At 42.8% G+C, this 17,201-nt stretch overlaps 1 protein-coding gene across 9 annotated transcripts in view; it reads left to right on the top strand.

Moving 5' to 3' along the window:
• CNPY1 (canopy FGF signaling regulator 1) overlaps positions 1–17,201 on the top strand; it is a 45,342-nt gene that overhangs the window by 25,247 nt on the left and 2,894 nt on the right. For 3 of the 9 annotated variants that reach the window (XM_054494154.2, XM_054494155.2, XM_054494158.2), the window contains exons 2-3: positions 11,489–11,692; positions 13,465–13,561. In XM_054494154.2, the coding sequence (XP_054350129.1) occupies positions 11,489–11,692; positions 13,465–13,561 (301 nt within the window). Of the gene's footprint in view, positions 1–5,747; positions 5,814–10,325; positions 10,520–10,647; positions 10,875–11,488; positions 11,693–13,464; positions 13,562–17,201 lie in introns of those variants that run through there. The other 6 variants (XM_063668032.1, XM_063668030.1, XM_054494156.2 and 3 more) reach the window with 4 other exon arrangements.

Below are 17,201 nucleotides of genomic sequence, written 5' to 3'. Positions count from 1 at the left end.
CAAAATTATCTCACATCTATCTACTTTTTAAAAAATAAGCAGGGGCCAAAATGGAAACAAATGACATGAAGGACTTAAAAGAGACAACTGCTGTAATCCCAGCTACTCGGGAGGCTGAGGCATGAGAAACACTTGAACTGGGGAGGCAGAGGTTGCAGTGAGCCAAGATCGTGCCATTACATTCCAGCCTGGGTGACAAGAGTGAAACTCTGTCTCAAAAAAAAAAAAAAGAAAGAAGGAAAAAGAAAAAGAAAAAGAGACAACTGGTGGCCACTCCCAGCAGGCACTAAGAAATGCCCTGGGACCGCATGTGGGTCCTCTTGGCCGGCGCAATGAAGCTCACACTATCTGTCCTTCTACCATGGGCTCTCGCCTCCAAGTGGAGAGGATAAACAAGAGCCAGAGGTTTCAGAGGAATCCCAAGCAATGAGCTGCCTGTTCCTCTTTCGAGAGGGGAGACCATTACAGAAATTCACAGTGTGATTCGGCTTGCAGCCTATTTTATAGGTGTCTCTGTCTTAGCTGATCACTCTTCCGTTCCTCGACCAGAAATGTGAGCATATGGGAATGTATACCTATGGCGACCTAGTTACCCCAAACTTAGGAATATGTTCCGCAAAAATAATTCTACAGGAAAAAGTGATACAGAAATCCTCACAGCAGAGTTATTGATCATTTTTAAAAGGTTGTCAATACCCCAAATGTCCCAAAGTCAAGGAACTATGACAGGAGCTATGAATTCTTATTGAGCACTCTGTTACCACTAACTGTGGATATGGAGGCTGTGTAATACCACGGAAATGTCTGAATTCAGTGTGAATATGTGGGGTGGAGGATAGAGAATTAGAGCTACATGTGGATGAAGGCTGGAAAGAGACACTTTGATTTGTCAGGATGCTAAGATTGTGAGTTCATTGTTTCCCTTCAGGTTTGAATTTCATTACTTGAGTAAATACGCAAACAAGACAAAAGATTTTATTTAACCAGAACAATATTAACTTATTAATAGTCTTTTTTTTGCCACTGATAACAGGTCAGATTTGGATTCAATCTGTTCTTTACACTTTGCACCCATTTTTTGTCTTTCTTTCTTATTTATTTATTTATTTATTTATTTATTTTTGAGACAGGGTCTTGCTCCATCACCCAGGCTGGAGTGCAGTGGTGCGATGTTGGTCCACTACAGCCTTGACCTCCTGGGTTCAGGTGATTCTCCCACTTCAGCCTCCCAAGTAGCTGGGACCAAAGGTGCTTGCCACCATGCCCAGCTAATTTTGTTTATTTTTTGTAGAGACGAGCTCTCACTGTGTTGCTTAGGCTGGTCTCAAACAAGAGATCAAGGGATCCTCCTGTCTTGCCCTCTCTAGTGAAGGATTACAGGCATGAGCCACCACCCCCAGCCTGCATCCGTTCTTTCCAGTCTGGCAAAGGTGGTATGGACCTGGGATCCAGGAAGTGCTAGGCAAGCAGAAAGACACAGGTCACCCCTTCCCCGGCCCCTGGGTTGTGGTGGCCTCTTCAAACACTGCAGGTGTTCGCTGATGACTTGCCCTCTCTCCACCTGAAGTGATGACATGTCTGGTCACAGCCTATTCAAAACTTGGTATTTCTTAAGACAAAAAATTTTGGAGCCAGGAGAAGATGTGGTGTGTTAAGCGTTGAAACCCGCTTCTAAACTGGAATTGGATTTGGCTCTAGAATGACCTGAATTTGGTGGATCAGAGAAAACATGACCCCTTTTTCTTCCCGGCATTTCTTCCTGGATAGTCCGGCTGGCATGTGCCTGCGTGAGGGAGCCTTCCACCACACAGGCTGCCCGTTCCTGAGTACTGGAACCCAGACCTGCAGGGTGAGACCCCGGACACCACTCACCCACCTGGGGAGTGTGCTGCAGAAGACCAGAAATGCAGCAGAGAAAATAATGACACGAAGGATCTAAACCATTTTGAGAAAATGTCCAGCCCTGTAATACAGTAAAAGTTCTTACTCTTAAGACAGGTGCCAGGAACCGCTAAGATGCCATTTATCATCCTTCTCTGCTTCCTTGGTTCTCTTTGAGTGCAGTGAAAGGTCCATTCTAGAGCTCTAATTGCTTTCGAATGCACAATATGGTGTCTTACTAAATTCAGCACTCAAGACACTGGTAGTGCCTGGCTCTCCCAAGGGTGCCGTCTTTGTGCCTTTTGGGTCTGAGAACAGAGGCATCTTCTTCAGCTCATCCCAACATTGTGTGTAGCAGGACAAGCCTGTGAATCAGGGTCTCGCTGGACCAAATGGCCCTTCCTCTGATCTCTGCTGCATGCTTTCCAGATAAAGCACAAAAGCAGAATATAAAACAGTCAGCAGGGAGCCACCATCTTCCTCTTCCTCCTCCTCATCTTCCTAAACCAGCACTGCCCACACTTGGCTGTGCACACAAATCACCTGGGACTCTGCATGACTGATGAGCTCCCACGGAAGCCATGCTGCTGGTCCAAGGACTACACTTTGAGCACTGGGGATCTGGCCACCCCTCCTGGCAGCTCCCAGATCCTGAGAGGATGGGAGGAGAACGGTTTCAGCAGAGAGAGCTTCACGGGAAAGCTCTTCAATGCCCACTGGCATAAAGGGACCAGTGGGCCTTGGTTCTGGGTCATATGCAGGACAGTGTCCCTCCTCCTGCTCCTCACCTGAGGGGAGAGGACAGAAATCACTGTGCTGCTTAAATGCGTGCCACTTTAAAGGTGTTTAAGATCTAAGACGATGATGGCTATCAGAGATAAAATAAAAACACTGCACCTTTCTGTATCGCATCAAATGCTTTGAAGGATTTTCCAACCAATTACTTGATTAAGGCGGATATCATCGCCCTGGTTCTACAGAGGAGGATGCTAGAAGACAAGAAGATGTGTGGCTGTCCCTGCCCATGGCCAGTGGATAAAAGTGAAGCCAGGCTAGCATTCAGGTGTTTGGGCAGACCCCGAGCCCAGTGCCCCCACTTTGCTGTGTTGCAGGAGAAATTCAGATGATGAACCGTTTTTTGCACATGCAGGTGCAGCCCTGCAGGGACCTTTGTGTTGCTTGGCGTGTGGGATGGACCCGCTGGCCGCCTCTGCATGGTGTCCGGGCTTCCTGGAGGTGGAGTCACCTGTTCTTGGTGAATGCTCAGATCCATGGGCTTGGGCTACACCTAGCAGAGCTTGAGGCAGGAGGATGTCACGCTGTGACTGTGGATACAGCTGCAGCTGCGTAACAAGTCCCACAGACAGGAGCCACTAACAATGGAAATTCATTCTTGCACGGCTCTGGAGGCTGGAAGCCTAGGATCAAGGTGTCTCAGGGCTGGTTTTTCCTGAGGCCTCTCCTTGGCTTGTAGACGGCATCTTCCCTCTGCATCCTCACATGGCCGTCCCTCTGTGTGTGTCGGTTTCCTAATGTCCTCTTCCTACAAGGACACTGGCCAGATTTGAAAAGGGACCACCCCAATGACCCGATCTGATCTTAATCCCCTCTTCAAAGGCCCTATCTCCAGATACAGTCTCATTCTGAGGTCCCGGGGTTTAGGGCTTCAACATATGGATTTTAGGGACATGATTCAGCCCACAGCTATGGCCCTAGTTGGTCGTTTGTGGAGGGCATGGCACATGCAGCAGCTGCTGCAGAAGTTGATTAGGAAATAGAATGCCCCAAGGACCAGCGGCCATGTGTCAGCTAAAGGCCAGGGTGGTGGAGACCCCAATCACAGCAGTTTCAGTCCATCTGCTAGGCCAGCAGAGGCAACGCCCGCGACAGCTCAGCCCAACCTAAGGGCTTCCAGGAGGGCTGGTGAGGTTCTAGGAGGCCGAGGAGTCACCAGGAGGGAACAGAAGGTGGCCAGGCGGGACCAAGGGAATGGCCCGAGTGTCACCCTGGGCCCAGGATATTCCTGGGGATGGCACACTGGGTCTGAGGCATTGTGACTCTAAGAAGTAGACTCCTGCTGGGCCATCACCAGCTTCCCGGTCAGCTGAGGTAACCCTTGCTCCTACTGGGTGACCGAGCATTCTGGAGGCACTGGGTGTGCCCCAGGCTGGGGTCGGAGTCTTCTGTGTGGGTTTCCATCCAGCTTAGCTTATGACTCCTTGGGGACACCGCCTCTCCTGGTCATACCTCAGTCTCCTCATCTGAGAGTTCCTATTGAGGTCCCCGTGGTTCCACTCTGGCTGTCATCCTGTGCCAGCCCACTCCTCGCTGGCCAGCCCCGAAACCCTGGGGTCCTCACTTGGGAAATGGGGTTAAAAACTCTCATTCTCTCTCACTGAGACTGTTGTTTTGGCATAGGTTAAGGTAAATTTTATCCAAAAACTTCTCGAACACTGTTACTGAAACAACATAACTGATTTTTCACAAATGTTCTAGCCATATTCTGCCATTGTTCAGAACTCCTGGGAGCACCCCTCCTGAAACTGCCCTCTGGGTGGATGGTCAGTGGACCATTCCCTTCGAATCCTGGACACAAAATGAGTCCTCTTAGCCCTGAGGTCTGTCAAGGGACAAAGACAGAGTAATAGCTGAGCAGGGTGCGTGTCGTGCTTTAATCTGTGTAAAAGAGGAGGGGACACACACACACGCGTGCACATCCATTTGCTCACACATGTAGACACATACCTGGAATGTTTCTCGCGGGAGGAGATCTGGGGGCCTGAGGGGTCTGGGGGAGGGATGAGCCTTAGTTTTTACTCTACCCTTCTGTTCTTGTTTTTAAGAAATCAAATTGATGTATTACTTTTTTCCATTAACAAATGTTTTTAAAGAAAGAGCTGTCTTCCTAGCCCCTGGGAACCAGAAAATGAATGCTCATTGAAAAGAGGCTCTGCCCTCCCTGCTGCAGAGAAGCCTCACTTCAACCCAGTTCCAGACGACTTCTCCCTTTCCCCAGCATTCCTAGTCAGTAGCATAAACCTGCCGAGAGACTCACCTCCGAGAAATCCCCGAATCCCCTCGTTTCCCCCAGTCGACTCCCCAGGCAGCCTGGTCTCTCCCTCCACCCTCCACACCTCTCGATTTGTGACTGGACATCAGGGGGTCACGTCGGGCATCTGGGATGCACAGACACCCTGTGGTCCCCGGGTCCCTAGGGTGGGGGAGGTGAACCGTGTCTATTTCAGTGGGTGAGGCGTCTCCCGTGGCGGGAGCCCAGCACCCTGCAGCAGCTCTCCAGGTGTGGCTTCAGACATGGCCTGGTGGTCTGGGAGGTGGAACAGCCTCTTGTTCTAATCACTGAGGCCTGTTCTTAGGATGTGAAAGAGTTCCTGGGGTGTGGGGCTTGAGACCGGGACCAGGGTGTGGAGGCCAGATGAGCAGGGACTCTCCTGAGGTGTGGCCCTGTGCACGGACCACAAGTCAGGGAGAGCAGAGGGTCAGGAAACCTCAAAGCCCCTCTGTTTGCAGCGGTCTCTGCCTCCCCGGAAGCCATACAATGTTTTCTGGTTTGCTTTCCAGAAGCCAGCTGGCCCCTTCTGCATAATCCATGTGTGTGCATGCATCTGTGTGCCTGTATGCATGGCGTGGTGTGTGCGTGTGTGCAGTATGTGTGTGCTGCTTTCACATCTGTGAGATGAAGCACGCAGAATTTCCTGACTCATCATCCAGTTCATTTGTCCCTTTTCCTCTTAGATATCTAACATTTTTTATTTAATTTTATTTTATTTTAATTTACTTTATTTTTTGAGACAGAGTTTTGCTCTTGTTGCCCAGGCTGGAGTGCAATGGCACGATCTCGGCTCACCACAACCTCCACCTCCCGGGTTCAAGCGATTCTCCCGCCTTAGCCTCCTGAGTAGCTGGGATGACAGGTATGCGCCACCACACCTGGCTAATTTTGTATTTTTAGTAGAGACGGGGTCTCTCCATGTTGGTCAGGCTGGTCTCGAACTCCCAACTTCAGGTGATCCACCTGTCTCGGCCTTCCAAAGTGCTGGGATTACAGGTGTGAGCCACTGCACCCAGCCAGACGTCTAACATTTTATAAGGAAGTCTTGCCGTATGCCCGCAAGTATTCAGAAGACCAAGTTGGGAAATGCCCCAACAGATTCCAAAAATAGGACTTTTCCCGTTTTCTAGGCTGGGGAAACGTTTTGCAGAGGTGGTTCCAAACAGATCATCACTCATCAAGCATTATGTTCTCAGTAACAAGACGGTGAAACATGCAGATCTTTGTTGGGCAGAAAACTGTAAAATAAGGAAACAGATATTGCATTGAAGTGTTTAGCTCAATTGATGACAAAGGGTTATATTATCACTAATTCATGTTTGTTGGACTTCCACTGGGCACATGTTCCTTCCCAAAAATTTTATTTTAATTTTTATGCAGAATCACGGAAGGGTCCTCTTTTTAAACGTCGGAATTAGAGAAGTGTATTTGTCTGACATTAGATGGAGTTCAGTAAATATTTGTTGAACGAATGAACAAATTCGCATCATGCTCCGTTTATGCTGCAATATTGTTGCCTCTGCCCTTTTAGGTACTCTCACTTTCTCCTCTTAGGAGTTTTTCGAAACCAGTAGGAGCCCTCTGAGCTGTGCCCACCGGAGGGCACAGCCGAGAGGTGCAGCGTGAATTGGGCACCCAAAGTCCTTGCTTAGAAGATTTTTTAACAGAGGTTGAGCTTATGGTATTTTTCATGTGACAGATTTTATTTCTTTTCATTCTACCTAAAATGTTCAAAAATTAAAGGGTTTATTTTTCAAACTGGCAGAATACGTTTTAAAATAGGAAAGCAAATGCTAGTACCAATTTTGCATTTAATAATAAAAGGAAAGTGTGTTTTTTAACTTCATAAAGAACCAAATTGTTAGATGACCCCCATTTGGAAAGATCATTAATGTTGATTCATTATGCCTTTTTTTTTCTGTTTGATCACTGTTAAGTTGAAAATAAGCTCCAGACATTTAAAAAAAAATGAATTCTGGAAAATTATCCCCCCAAAATCACATTGCTCTTATTTCATTACCTTTTTTTTTTTGAACAACCTAAGCATATATGTTATTGGTAATGTCTGTGAGTAACAAGAACAGGAACACTTACTTGCAAACTATTTTGTTTTAAATAAGAATGACTTATTTCACTTTAATTATAGCAGGCAACATTTAGGTATTATTTTCATTAAGTATACTATTATTTGTGGTAAATTGTACTGAAACATTTGTGTTTTCCCCCCAAGGTCTTGTGGACACCACAAATTCACCTGTTTAAATATGGAATTTACGGTGGCTGGAAACACTCCTATTAATTCTGTTATATGTGGTTTGGGCTCCCTAAATAATGTCTAGCTAAAACGTCTCTTATTACGTCCAGATGCAATTAAATTCTGATATACAGAACATTGGAAATGTATCAGCCTTTATTATTCCTCATCGAAATGAGAGTCTTTAGATTTCTAATTATATTGTCTAATAAAACTAAACAGTCAATGCTATTTGCATATTATATGAAGAAGTGTCATACAACAAACTCATAGCAGTCAATTAACATAAAAGCTAATTATATATCTCATCAGCTTACAAGAGTTTCTGAATTCATGCTTCCCCTGTTGTAGCCTAGAGTAAAGGAGCTTTGAATTTTCACTTCTAAATATTGACTTTTAACTAACATCAGCAGTGATTTCAATTTTTATGGATGAAAAGTTAGTGATTAAACTAGATGCAATATTGCTACAATGCAATTAAAATTTTACATTAAACCTCTAGAAAGAAAATCTTTGCTACAATGTGAAATTAATTATCAGTCACTAAACAGGTTAAGTACTGGTTTCATATCTGAGGGACACTCCAAAATAACGATAAAGATGAGTGAAATTTACTGGAGGTTGTCAGACTGTAATGGGAGAGACAGATATACCACAACGACAGTTTCTACTGTAACATAATTGTATTCCTGCTGATTGTGACAGCTATCAAGCAAGAAATTTACTACAAGATTAACAGAGACACAGTAATGAACAAACATGGAGGCATGCTGTAATTGGCCGTTATTAAAGCGTTATCATAGCGGTCTGTAATAAACTCCCTAGCTCCGGTTTTCTAGAGAAGCCAAAGCCAGAACTTTCAAGTACTTCTTTCCATTCTAAAGTAGGGCTATGGGTATCCCCCACCCCCATTCCATTGCTCACACAACAAGCCCAAGGTCAGAAGAAACGTAAAGGGGGAGAAATAGGCACTACATTTAGGAAGTATGATTAAGAGTTATAAGGGGGGTTAAAATCTGGGAAAAGTTAGGATTTACTTGGAGTGCTTGGGTACTCTAAGATAGCAATGAAATTATCATGGATCATTTTTCTACTTATAACTTGTACCAAACAAGTCCATATGTAAAAGCAATGGCAGATAAGAAAACTGTGCCAGTGCGTGGGTTTTCTCTGGATACACAGGCCTTCTCATTCATATTTTAATGAGGTTAGTATCTCTGAGACAGTCCTTGGAGGGCAGAGGCAAGGCTCCCTAAGATTACAATAGGAGGTGCTTTATTGACAAGTACTATTCAAAATCTTCACAGTATAGAAAGACTTCGTTTTATTCCACTTGTCCCAATACTTATTGGCCTCTTATAATCAAAACACTTTGAGGGAGGAAAAAAAGCCCAGTTATTCTGTGAACAGTCTTTAAATGTACTGAACGTAGTTCAGCTACTTAGAATCATTTTAAACTCTAATCATGTACATTTGAATAAATGTATAAAGAGCTGTAATGCATAAGTATCTTTTTCTTAAATATTTTCTCAAACAAATTGACGCTTTGGGATTTCAGGATCAAAATTTTTCTTAATCTTCTGCAAAAATGAACTCCACTTGTCTCATGCTGGCTGTTTTCCCTTTCCTGTTTTTAACGAACATCGTAAGGTAGTATCTCCGAGCTAGCTGCCAGCAAACATTTTCTACTTTTAAAGAATGTTTACTCTAAAGGGCTAGCGAATCACATCAAAAAGCCAGTCAGCCTTCATAGACTGACAAAATTGTAGAAATTCACACGTTTGTACCTTGGCATAACATATTTGTGTTAAAATAGGCAAAACAGTAGCATATTCAAACATGTCAAATTACACTTTCAAAATAAAAACAATCCACTGGTAGGTAGAAAGTTTTAACATGGGGAACTGTTTCCAAAAGGTGCAACCTAGGAAATAAATCAAATGGCCCACAGAAGTAAGTTGTGGAAGGCCTTCCACACACAAACATCACAATTTTGCTCAAAACTTATATGCTCAGCAACTTTTGCAAATAGCTCACAATGTTCTGTGAATTGAAAAATTAGTTTTCAGGGTGGCCTCTACTCAACATGAATTAAGTGGTGTATTAGGATGGAATCTGGTGTTCTAATGGAAGGAAGGCCTAAGTTTCTGAAAGCCCCCAGCGATCAGACCCTTGTTCCTCCTGGCTCTGTCCCCATCCCCCCAAGTATCAAGTATGTTTACTTTTCAGATGGGAAACGAGAGTGGGGGAGGGAGGAAGGGAAGGAGAGAGAGAATGAATTTCTTGATTACAGTTAGATATTTTTAAATGAAAGCGTCTACTCTTCACTTTCAAGTAAAATGCTACTCTGTTGACATCCAGAAACTACTATGAATATATTGTATATGTATCAGCTAAGGAAATAATACCTAAAATACATGCATCACAGAAAAAGAAAACCTCCATAATCTTTCCGCTAATGATCTGCCTTGATTAAATTACATTTTAAAATCTGCCTCTGCATTTTATAGTTTTTCCAGTGATTAATACGTGTTTAATTATTTGTTTCTGTAAATTAATAAAACAGATTTTCAGTTTTGTTTGTTAATCTACGTATTCTTTGCATGTTTTACAAGTTAATCAATGAAAATTAATGAACGGCATAATTAAAGCGTAAGTAGAACGCTACTTGTGTTTGAAATGTGCACTTTGAGCCACTTAGGCTGCAGTTTTTGACTGTAGACATTTTTAGAGATTAAAACATTCATGAGTTTTAAAAGCGTGGTATTTGAGTGATTAGACACATGTGGTGGTATATTCTATTAAATAGTCCATAAGCTATTTAACTTCCGATTCGAGTGTCTGGGCCTTGAGAGCAGCTCAAAATCAAGCTCCAGTCGAGTCGTGGGGGAGAAGCAGGGATGTTACCTGTGCACAGGGGAGGCGCAGCTGATAGTTAATCGGCGGCGGTATTTCTCTGACGCGTCCTCTTCCCAAGTTTCTTTTAGAATGTTTTGACAAAGTGGCTTCCTTATTGAAACGGGGGGGGCGCCGGTGGCGATGCTGGGTGGTTTGTAATGGAACTTGGGTTTAAAGAACACAGGCGCACCCTCCGCCCGCGCTTTCAAGGGGACGCCGCCGCGCCGCTGATGAGATTTGTGGCCAGATGGCGGTGAAGCGCGGAGACCCTTTGTGCGCCCCGAGCGCGCCTGTGAATGTAGCGCGGTCGCTGGCACCGGAAGGGTTCATACTGCGCCTGAAAGGGGACAATGGAGGCTGGATATATCAACACTGCAGAAATCGAGTTCATTTGTGATTCAGCCCCTTTCACTGCGGTTGTCATGCAAACTTCCTACTTTGATCAGCAGAGGGTGGAGAGGGAAAAAGCCCGCAAAGGCCGCGGGCTGCGGCGCGGTCCGGCGCCCTTGGCGGCTCCACGCCCCCTTCCGGAAGGAGCCGCGGGGACGCCGCATCCTGCACCTTGACCTGTCTAGACGGCCCCGAACGTTTTGTCTCCGTTACCAAGGGCGAGGGGTGCTCTTTGACCCGCGCCCGGGGCGGAGGTGGTGGCCAAAGGGTCCAGCTGAATCCTCGCCGAATTCCGGAGGGAGAGGGGCGCGCGGGGACGTGCACCAGCTGTTCCCAAAGAAAGCAGCCGAGGAGCCCGCCTGGGAGATGGGGCGCCCGTCCGTGAGCCCCTTCCTCTCCCAGCCCCGCGTCCACCCCAGCCCGGGCCATCGCGCGGCTGCAGTGCGGGGGACGGGCAGCCAAGGGCAGCCCCGGGGAGGGCCAGACTTTGGGCCTCCCCAACTTCTCCCCGACTAAGGGGGTCTGAAGCCAGCTGAGCGCGCGCTCTCTCTCCCTCCCTCTCTCTGTCTCTCCCTCCTTCTCTCTCCCTCTCTCTGTCTCTCTCCCCCTCCTCTCTCTCTCCTCTCCGTCTGACACGTAGATGGATAATAACTGCCATTTTCTATGCGTCATGCTTTTTGCTACATGCTCAGTGATTGCTAAACATGATTCTATGTAGAGGTATAGTTTCTAGTTTGAATGTATTTTTTTTCTGTCCACTTTGAAATATATGCACTTTTAAAAAACTAGAATCTACGCTAGCCCCGTAATGATGTAAAGCAGGTCGTTGTTACATTGTAATAACAATCTGCGGTACCGTCTACTGTGCCTGTGCTAGGGAAGTGGCACACGTTTGCATTCATGGAGAGTGTGGCGTTTCCATGTGGACTCGCCGGAAGGTCTTTGAAGTAACATTAACATTAAGACAAGTTTCCTCGCCCTGTCTTTCTTCTTAGATCCCCCTAGCCCAGTCGGAGGCGTTCCTAACGGACCTTTTGGAGAAAGTCTGTGAGCGAATGAACGACTACAAGCTTGAGGAAGACCCTGTGACGAAGGAGAGAACTTTCAAGAGATTTGCTCCTAGGAAAGGAGACAAAATATACCAAGAATTTAAAAAATTATATTTTTATTCTGATGCTTACAGACCTTTGAAATTTGCGGTAAGCTCTCTTCCTTGCAGATGAATCGTATGATCCAGAAACGTGTTTTTGGAACTCTTTTTTGTTGTTTTCTACTCTTGTGGTGGTTGAGTTTCAAGACATGGAACATCAAAATGCACATTAAAATGTCATCTGCTGACTTTGTTGTCTTGCTGCTTAAGTGCTCACCATGCATTTAGTAACTTCACTTTTGAGACACCTAAGGAGTTGTGGCAATTTGTGGTGATCAATGAACACGTTTCAGTGATACTTTACGGAAGGTGGTGTTCACAAGTCCCGGGGACTTTAAGACAGTTTTGCACAATATTTTGCTTAAACCATTTTGCTCATGTGGGGACTCCAGAGTGGTCTCAGTCAGTGCTGGTGCAAGGAAGGTGTCTCACAGGTTTCCACATAAGGAATCAGGGGCTGTGGTTTCTAGGTTAAAAGCCAAATTAAAACGAATGTCGCTTTCAAATATCTACAGCCAAATCACAGAGGGAGAGTGATGCAACCATCTCTTTTTTTCTAAGGCTTCACAGAGGAGGGAGAACTGTATCCTGAGTTAATTCAAGTATTCTAGCCCAAACTAAGTTAAACAAAGGCTTAGGTATGATAGTTGGCCTGATGCCAAATTTCCTTCCAGTATAATGTTGATTTTTTGTGAATGCTAGTCTCTGGCTTGCTAGAATATGCTTGGCAAAATACATTGCAATATATTTCACTTTAGTCAATGCTGTTGAATCAGACAAAGTGATGGGCAGTCCTGTTTTAAAAAATGTATTAAGTTCACACATTGGCCAAAATATCAGGCCTGCTGAAACCTTGAAATAAGGGCTTTGGCCGATTTTTAAAGATTTTATTTTAATTAGAAAGTAAAGGCAATAATCAGGGTTAAAAGTACCACAGAATAAGAATGACAATGAATAAGTGTGTTTGTATTTCACAGGTTTTAAATAGGCACATTAGAGTCGAATTTAAATCTTTTAAAATGCCATTCAAAATGTTTAGAGTCTTGCTTCATGAACTCAGAAAATGATTTACAAGTCTCTAGTGAATACCACTGGGTAACTTCACAGCTCCTAAAAGTATAACCTGGTAGTTCTTTAACAAAGAAACATACTTCAGTTAGAATTTAAGATTTTTGAATGCAGGGGCGTATTTGAGCACCCTCTTCTCTGAAAGGTCAGGTATTTTTTTTTAAGTGAAGTGAAATTTTGGATGGATCTCTAAATAGTATGAAAAGACACTTCCCGAAGTAACTGTCAAGTGTGTTCTCCACAGTGAAATTGAAGATGCGTTTGTTTTGATTGTTGAGAAGTCTTAATTGTTTTCACACTTTCAAGCCACAAAATGGATTATTATTGTTAAATCAGAAGGAAACTGGTTTAACCATTTCGAGGAGCTGTGTTGTTCTTGTTGTTTTTTTTTTTTTTTAAATTTAAAAACCGTTAGACTTTTCAGCTCCTTAGATGGGAGGCCCATTTCTTCCTATGACTTCCATTCCAATTTAAGGAAGCGAAACATGCGAAGAGATGTTCCTTCCTCAGGCTCCCACGTCTTCCAACACAACTCATCATTTACTTAAGCCCCAGGAAAATGATGCAATTAACATTCTGGGAAGAGGGTTAATCCAATGCAATGATGTATTAAACCAAAAGGGCCAATAAAAATGGACCACCTTGGTTACATGATTTCCTATGTTTAGCTAATAAATTGTTGCAAAGTCCTTCCTAACAAAGTGCCCCGCCAGTGTGCGTCTATCCACATATGTTGTTATTATGTTTCTACAGTGTGAAACTATAATAGAAGAGTATGAAGATGAAATATTCTCACTTATCGCCCAGGAGGCACACTATCTAGCTGACAAGCTGTGCAGTGAAAAATCAGGTACTGTGTCTGATGTAACATGTGCTCGCTGCTCGCACACCCTCTCTCTCTCACTCAGCCTTGCAGGGTCTTGTTTGCAGACCGAGCCTCGCTGCCTCTCTGCGATCCACGGCTCTGACACAGGATCCTCCGTCTCTGCTGAATCAGAAACGACAGCATGTGAGAGAAAACAGATAAACAGAAACCACAGGGCTTTGTGGCCTTCCTCTTTGTACTTTCTTTCCTCTACATGTTAAGTGAATTCAAACATTCTTGATTTCCAGTTGTTAAGGAGAAAATTCTTGTTCAGAATTAGAAGACTCCAAAGCACTTTCTTTTTAAAAACTTTGAGAGATAGGATTTTTCCATCCTGGACCAGGGAAGGAGACCCTCACTTCATGGCTTGAGTATTTGCTACACCAGCAGAAGGTGCGATTTTTATTTTGTAAGAACTTTCTAAAGTTTTTTTTGCTTGTTTGTTTGGGGGGATGCTGGATTTTTTTTTTTCCAGGTTCCATTCCTGTATCTACTTCTTTAAAAAAATTTTTTTCTGGCTCAGAGAGTGGAAAATAATAGTTAATTCTTAAGCATATACACACACTCAGAAGCTGGAAAAAATGAGCAGGATTTTATTTATCATATACAAAGTTGAAAGCGGTGATCACTGACTCTCCGCTCTGTTGGCTGTATGTAGACCTTCTAGTCCCCTATCTTGGATGCTTGCTTAATACATTTATAAGAATGGAGTACACAGTTGTGCATTCTTTTTGGATATCTTTGGGAAGAAATGAGTGAGTAGATATGAAGACGATTTAAAGCCAGTGGGGTACTTTTAAACAATGTGGAAGTTTGAGACAATTAGCATTCAGCAGTTGTTTACAATAAAGTATATAATACACCTATATCCATTATATCAAATGTAGTGCCAAAGTCCTTAAAATAACAGCTACTGCACATTTGTAGATAAATATTCATGTCATCAAAAGTTATTAAACAAGAAGTACACAAATCTCCCATTAACAGAACAGGTAAAGTTTTTTGTTTTTGTTTTTGTTTTTTTGCTTATACTCTGAGTAGATAATTGGGTTGTTTCTGTTTAAAATCCAGTTTTAATGAAGCTTGCAAAAGAATACAGTGAGACGACGTAGTCAGGATGATTCAGGCATTTGGGGTATTTTCCTTTGATGTTGGAGATATACTGTAGAAATGTGTGATGTCCATGATCACAACTTCCCACAGAAAATGTTTTTAAAGTGTTTCAAACAATTCAGAGATGTATGTAGGCATTCAGATAGAAGCAAAAATGTGATGAACAATATTTGAAATATTAATTTTCCTATTTTTTCCTCATAAAGGACGTGGTCTATGACAAACGCAGATCCACTGCTACGTGGGCCCTCTCTCAGATGCTCCAGGAGGACTAGAGAGGGTTCCAGTAACTAGTCCCGGCAGTAGTCGCCCCGAATAATAAGATCCTGGGGAAAGACTGCTCCCAAGTTTGTCAATTTGACTTAATTTCAATAATCTTAACTACCTTTCTTCATTCCTTCTGCATATTTATACTTGGAATAAAAATTAACACCAACCTTGAGAAAATGCAAGCTGAAAGAATAAACCTAAGATAGGTGCAATTTTGCAAGTATACAATGAAACCTGATTAGATAATTCTTAATTGGCATTTGATTTTTAAAACACTGATTAAGTCCTTACCACTATGAACAGCAGTATGGGAAGTAAAAGGTGTAAAAGATACTCAAAGGTGCAAGCCACCATTGAGCTGCTATGTAGTGAAGCGGGGTGAGTCCTTTCAGGTAATGTTTCTTCATGAAACATATTTATGGATGTTCTAAACCACTCATAAGTTAAAAACCGAGAATAAATTAATCCTAGAGACAAACTAGACTTCTCGCACCCACTCAAAAAGCCCTACTGTTGAAGTGAGTTAATACCACAATAACAAGGAAGAGAGCTTCTTCAAACTGAACAATTTTTGCTAGAGAAAGCTCAAGCAACACAATGATAAAAACTCTCATAAGTGACTGAAGCAACAGAGAATTCATGCATCTTAACACATTGGGATGGTTTCAGATGTTCGTACTGTAGAAGACTCCAGATGCACTGGTGCCTAATCTAAAATACAAGGACAGCCAGTTTACAACCAGAATATGACAGTCACACTCTGCTTTGTGAAAGCGATACTTTTCCTTGTGATCTTGCCCAACAGCTTTGCTGTGATAGACTCTCCAGAGTTTAAACAGTGTCTTAAAGATGTGACTCTGTGTGTGTGCATGTGTGTGTGTGTGTGTGTGTGTGTGTGTTGGGGGGTATGAAACTGCACATTAAGCAATAACTATTTACTGAGTGTATACTACGTGCAACACACTATGCTGTTAAAATATTCACACACTGCTTTTAGGAAGATAAATATTTAGAAAACAGACATTGGGAGAATTAGAGGTTTTATTGAAAGTTTAGTTCCTTTCTACACTTTACATACACCTTGTTTATATATGAGTTTTGCTTTTTTTCTTCTTAATGTAGATTATTTCACTTTATTTACAATAATCACATGCTGGCAAGTAAGGGCACATTCACAGACTCTTCAAAATATTGAAGTTCTAACATTCACCCATACACAAAAATAAGTGGGGAAGAATGGAGAAAATATATATGTCAGATTTAAGATGATTGTGTTTGGATGAAAATATAACACATCACTGAGATTTTCATAAACATTATATGTCATTTTTTTGATGAGTAAAAAAAAATCCATGAAAGGTTATAGGATTACAAATGAATCTGTGGCTGCCGCTGCAGTTTATATACTGGATAGAATAAAAGTCATCAAATGTACTCTGTTTTTGGAGTGTGAGACAGAGTAACGGGGTTATTCCTCAGATAATCTCTGTTTTTCCTAGGCAAGAAATAAAGGCAAGTTCATTAGATGTTCCTGGTGGAATATCTTGGGGCATATAGTCCAGACTTCTCCAGAATGTCATTTTGATGTCTTGGAGGCAAAATGATTAAAATCTTAATGTGCTATAGGGCCGTGATGAAAAGTGCAGCTCTGTGCCACTCAAGGTATGGAACAGAGCACTGTAACTTAGAAATGAATGGATCTTCTAATACTCATGGAAGTATTTGTTAAATAGAATATGTGAAGGCATAAATAAATATACAAGTATATTCTGTATGTATCTCTTCTGCTTCCACATCAAACCTTAACATTTAAAAGCATCATCACTGATGAATTTGCCACATAACAATTTTGAACACAGCATATGAAGATGAGATCAAGTATCTAGAAATGTTTAGCCTACATTTAAAGTAAAAGATTTTTCCCTTTTTATGTAGACTTCTCAACACTAATGGGAATGTTAAATTCTAAAATGTAAAATAATTGCTTTCAAAGGCTAGCATATTTTTTAAAAGTTATGTAGCTAAAGTAATCCATAGCCTTTTTCGATAGAGTTTGCATTAATTGCTTCCGACTGGAAAAGTAGTATTATCAAAGTATCTAGTTGCTTCTGTGGTCCTTGGGTTAAATGCCAGATGTCCTGTGCCCATTACAGGCTGTGAAATATCTCTGAGTGGAGCCATGGGTGAAATGACACAATACCTTGGCCTGACTTTAAATCTTAAAGCCAAAAAAGACTGGAAT

This window comes from Pongo pygmaeus, chromosome 6 (genome assembly GCF_028885625.2).
Source record: "Pongo pygmaeus isolate AG05252 chromosome 6, NHGRI_mPonPyg2-v2.0_pri, whole genome shotgun sequence".
In the NCBI taxonomy this organism is placed as follows: Eukaryota; Metazoa; Chordata; class Mammalia; order Primates; family Hominidae; genus Pongo; species Pongo pygmaeus.
The sequence above is the reverse complement of the archived record's forward strand: the minus strand, read 5'-3'. Positions and strand labels throughout refer to the sequence as shown.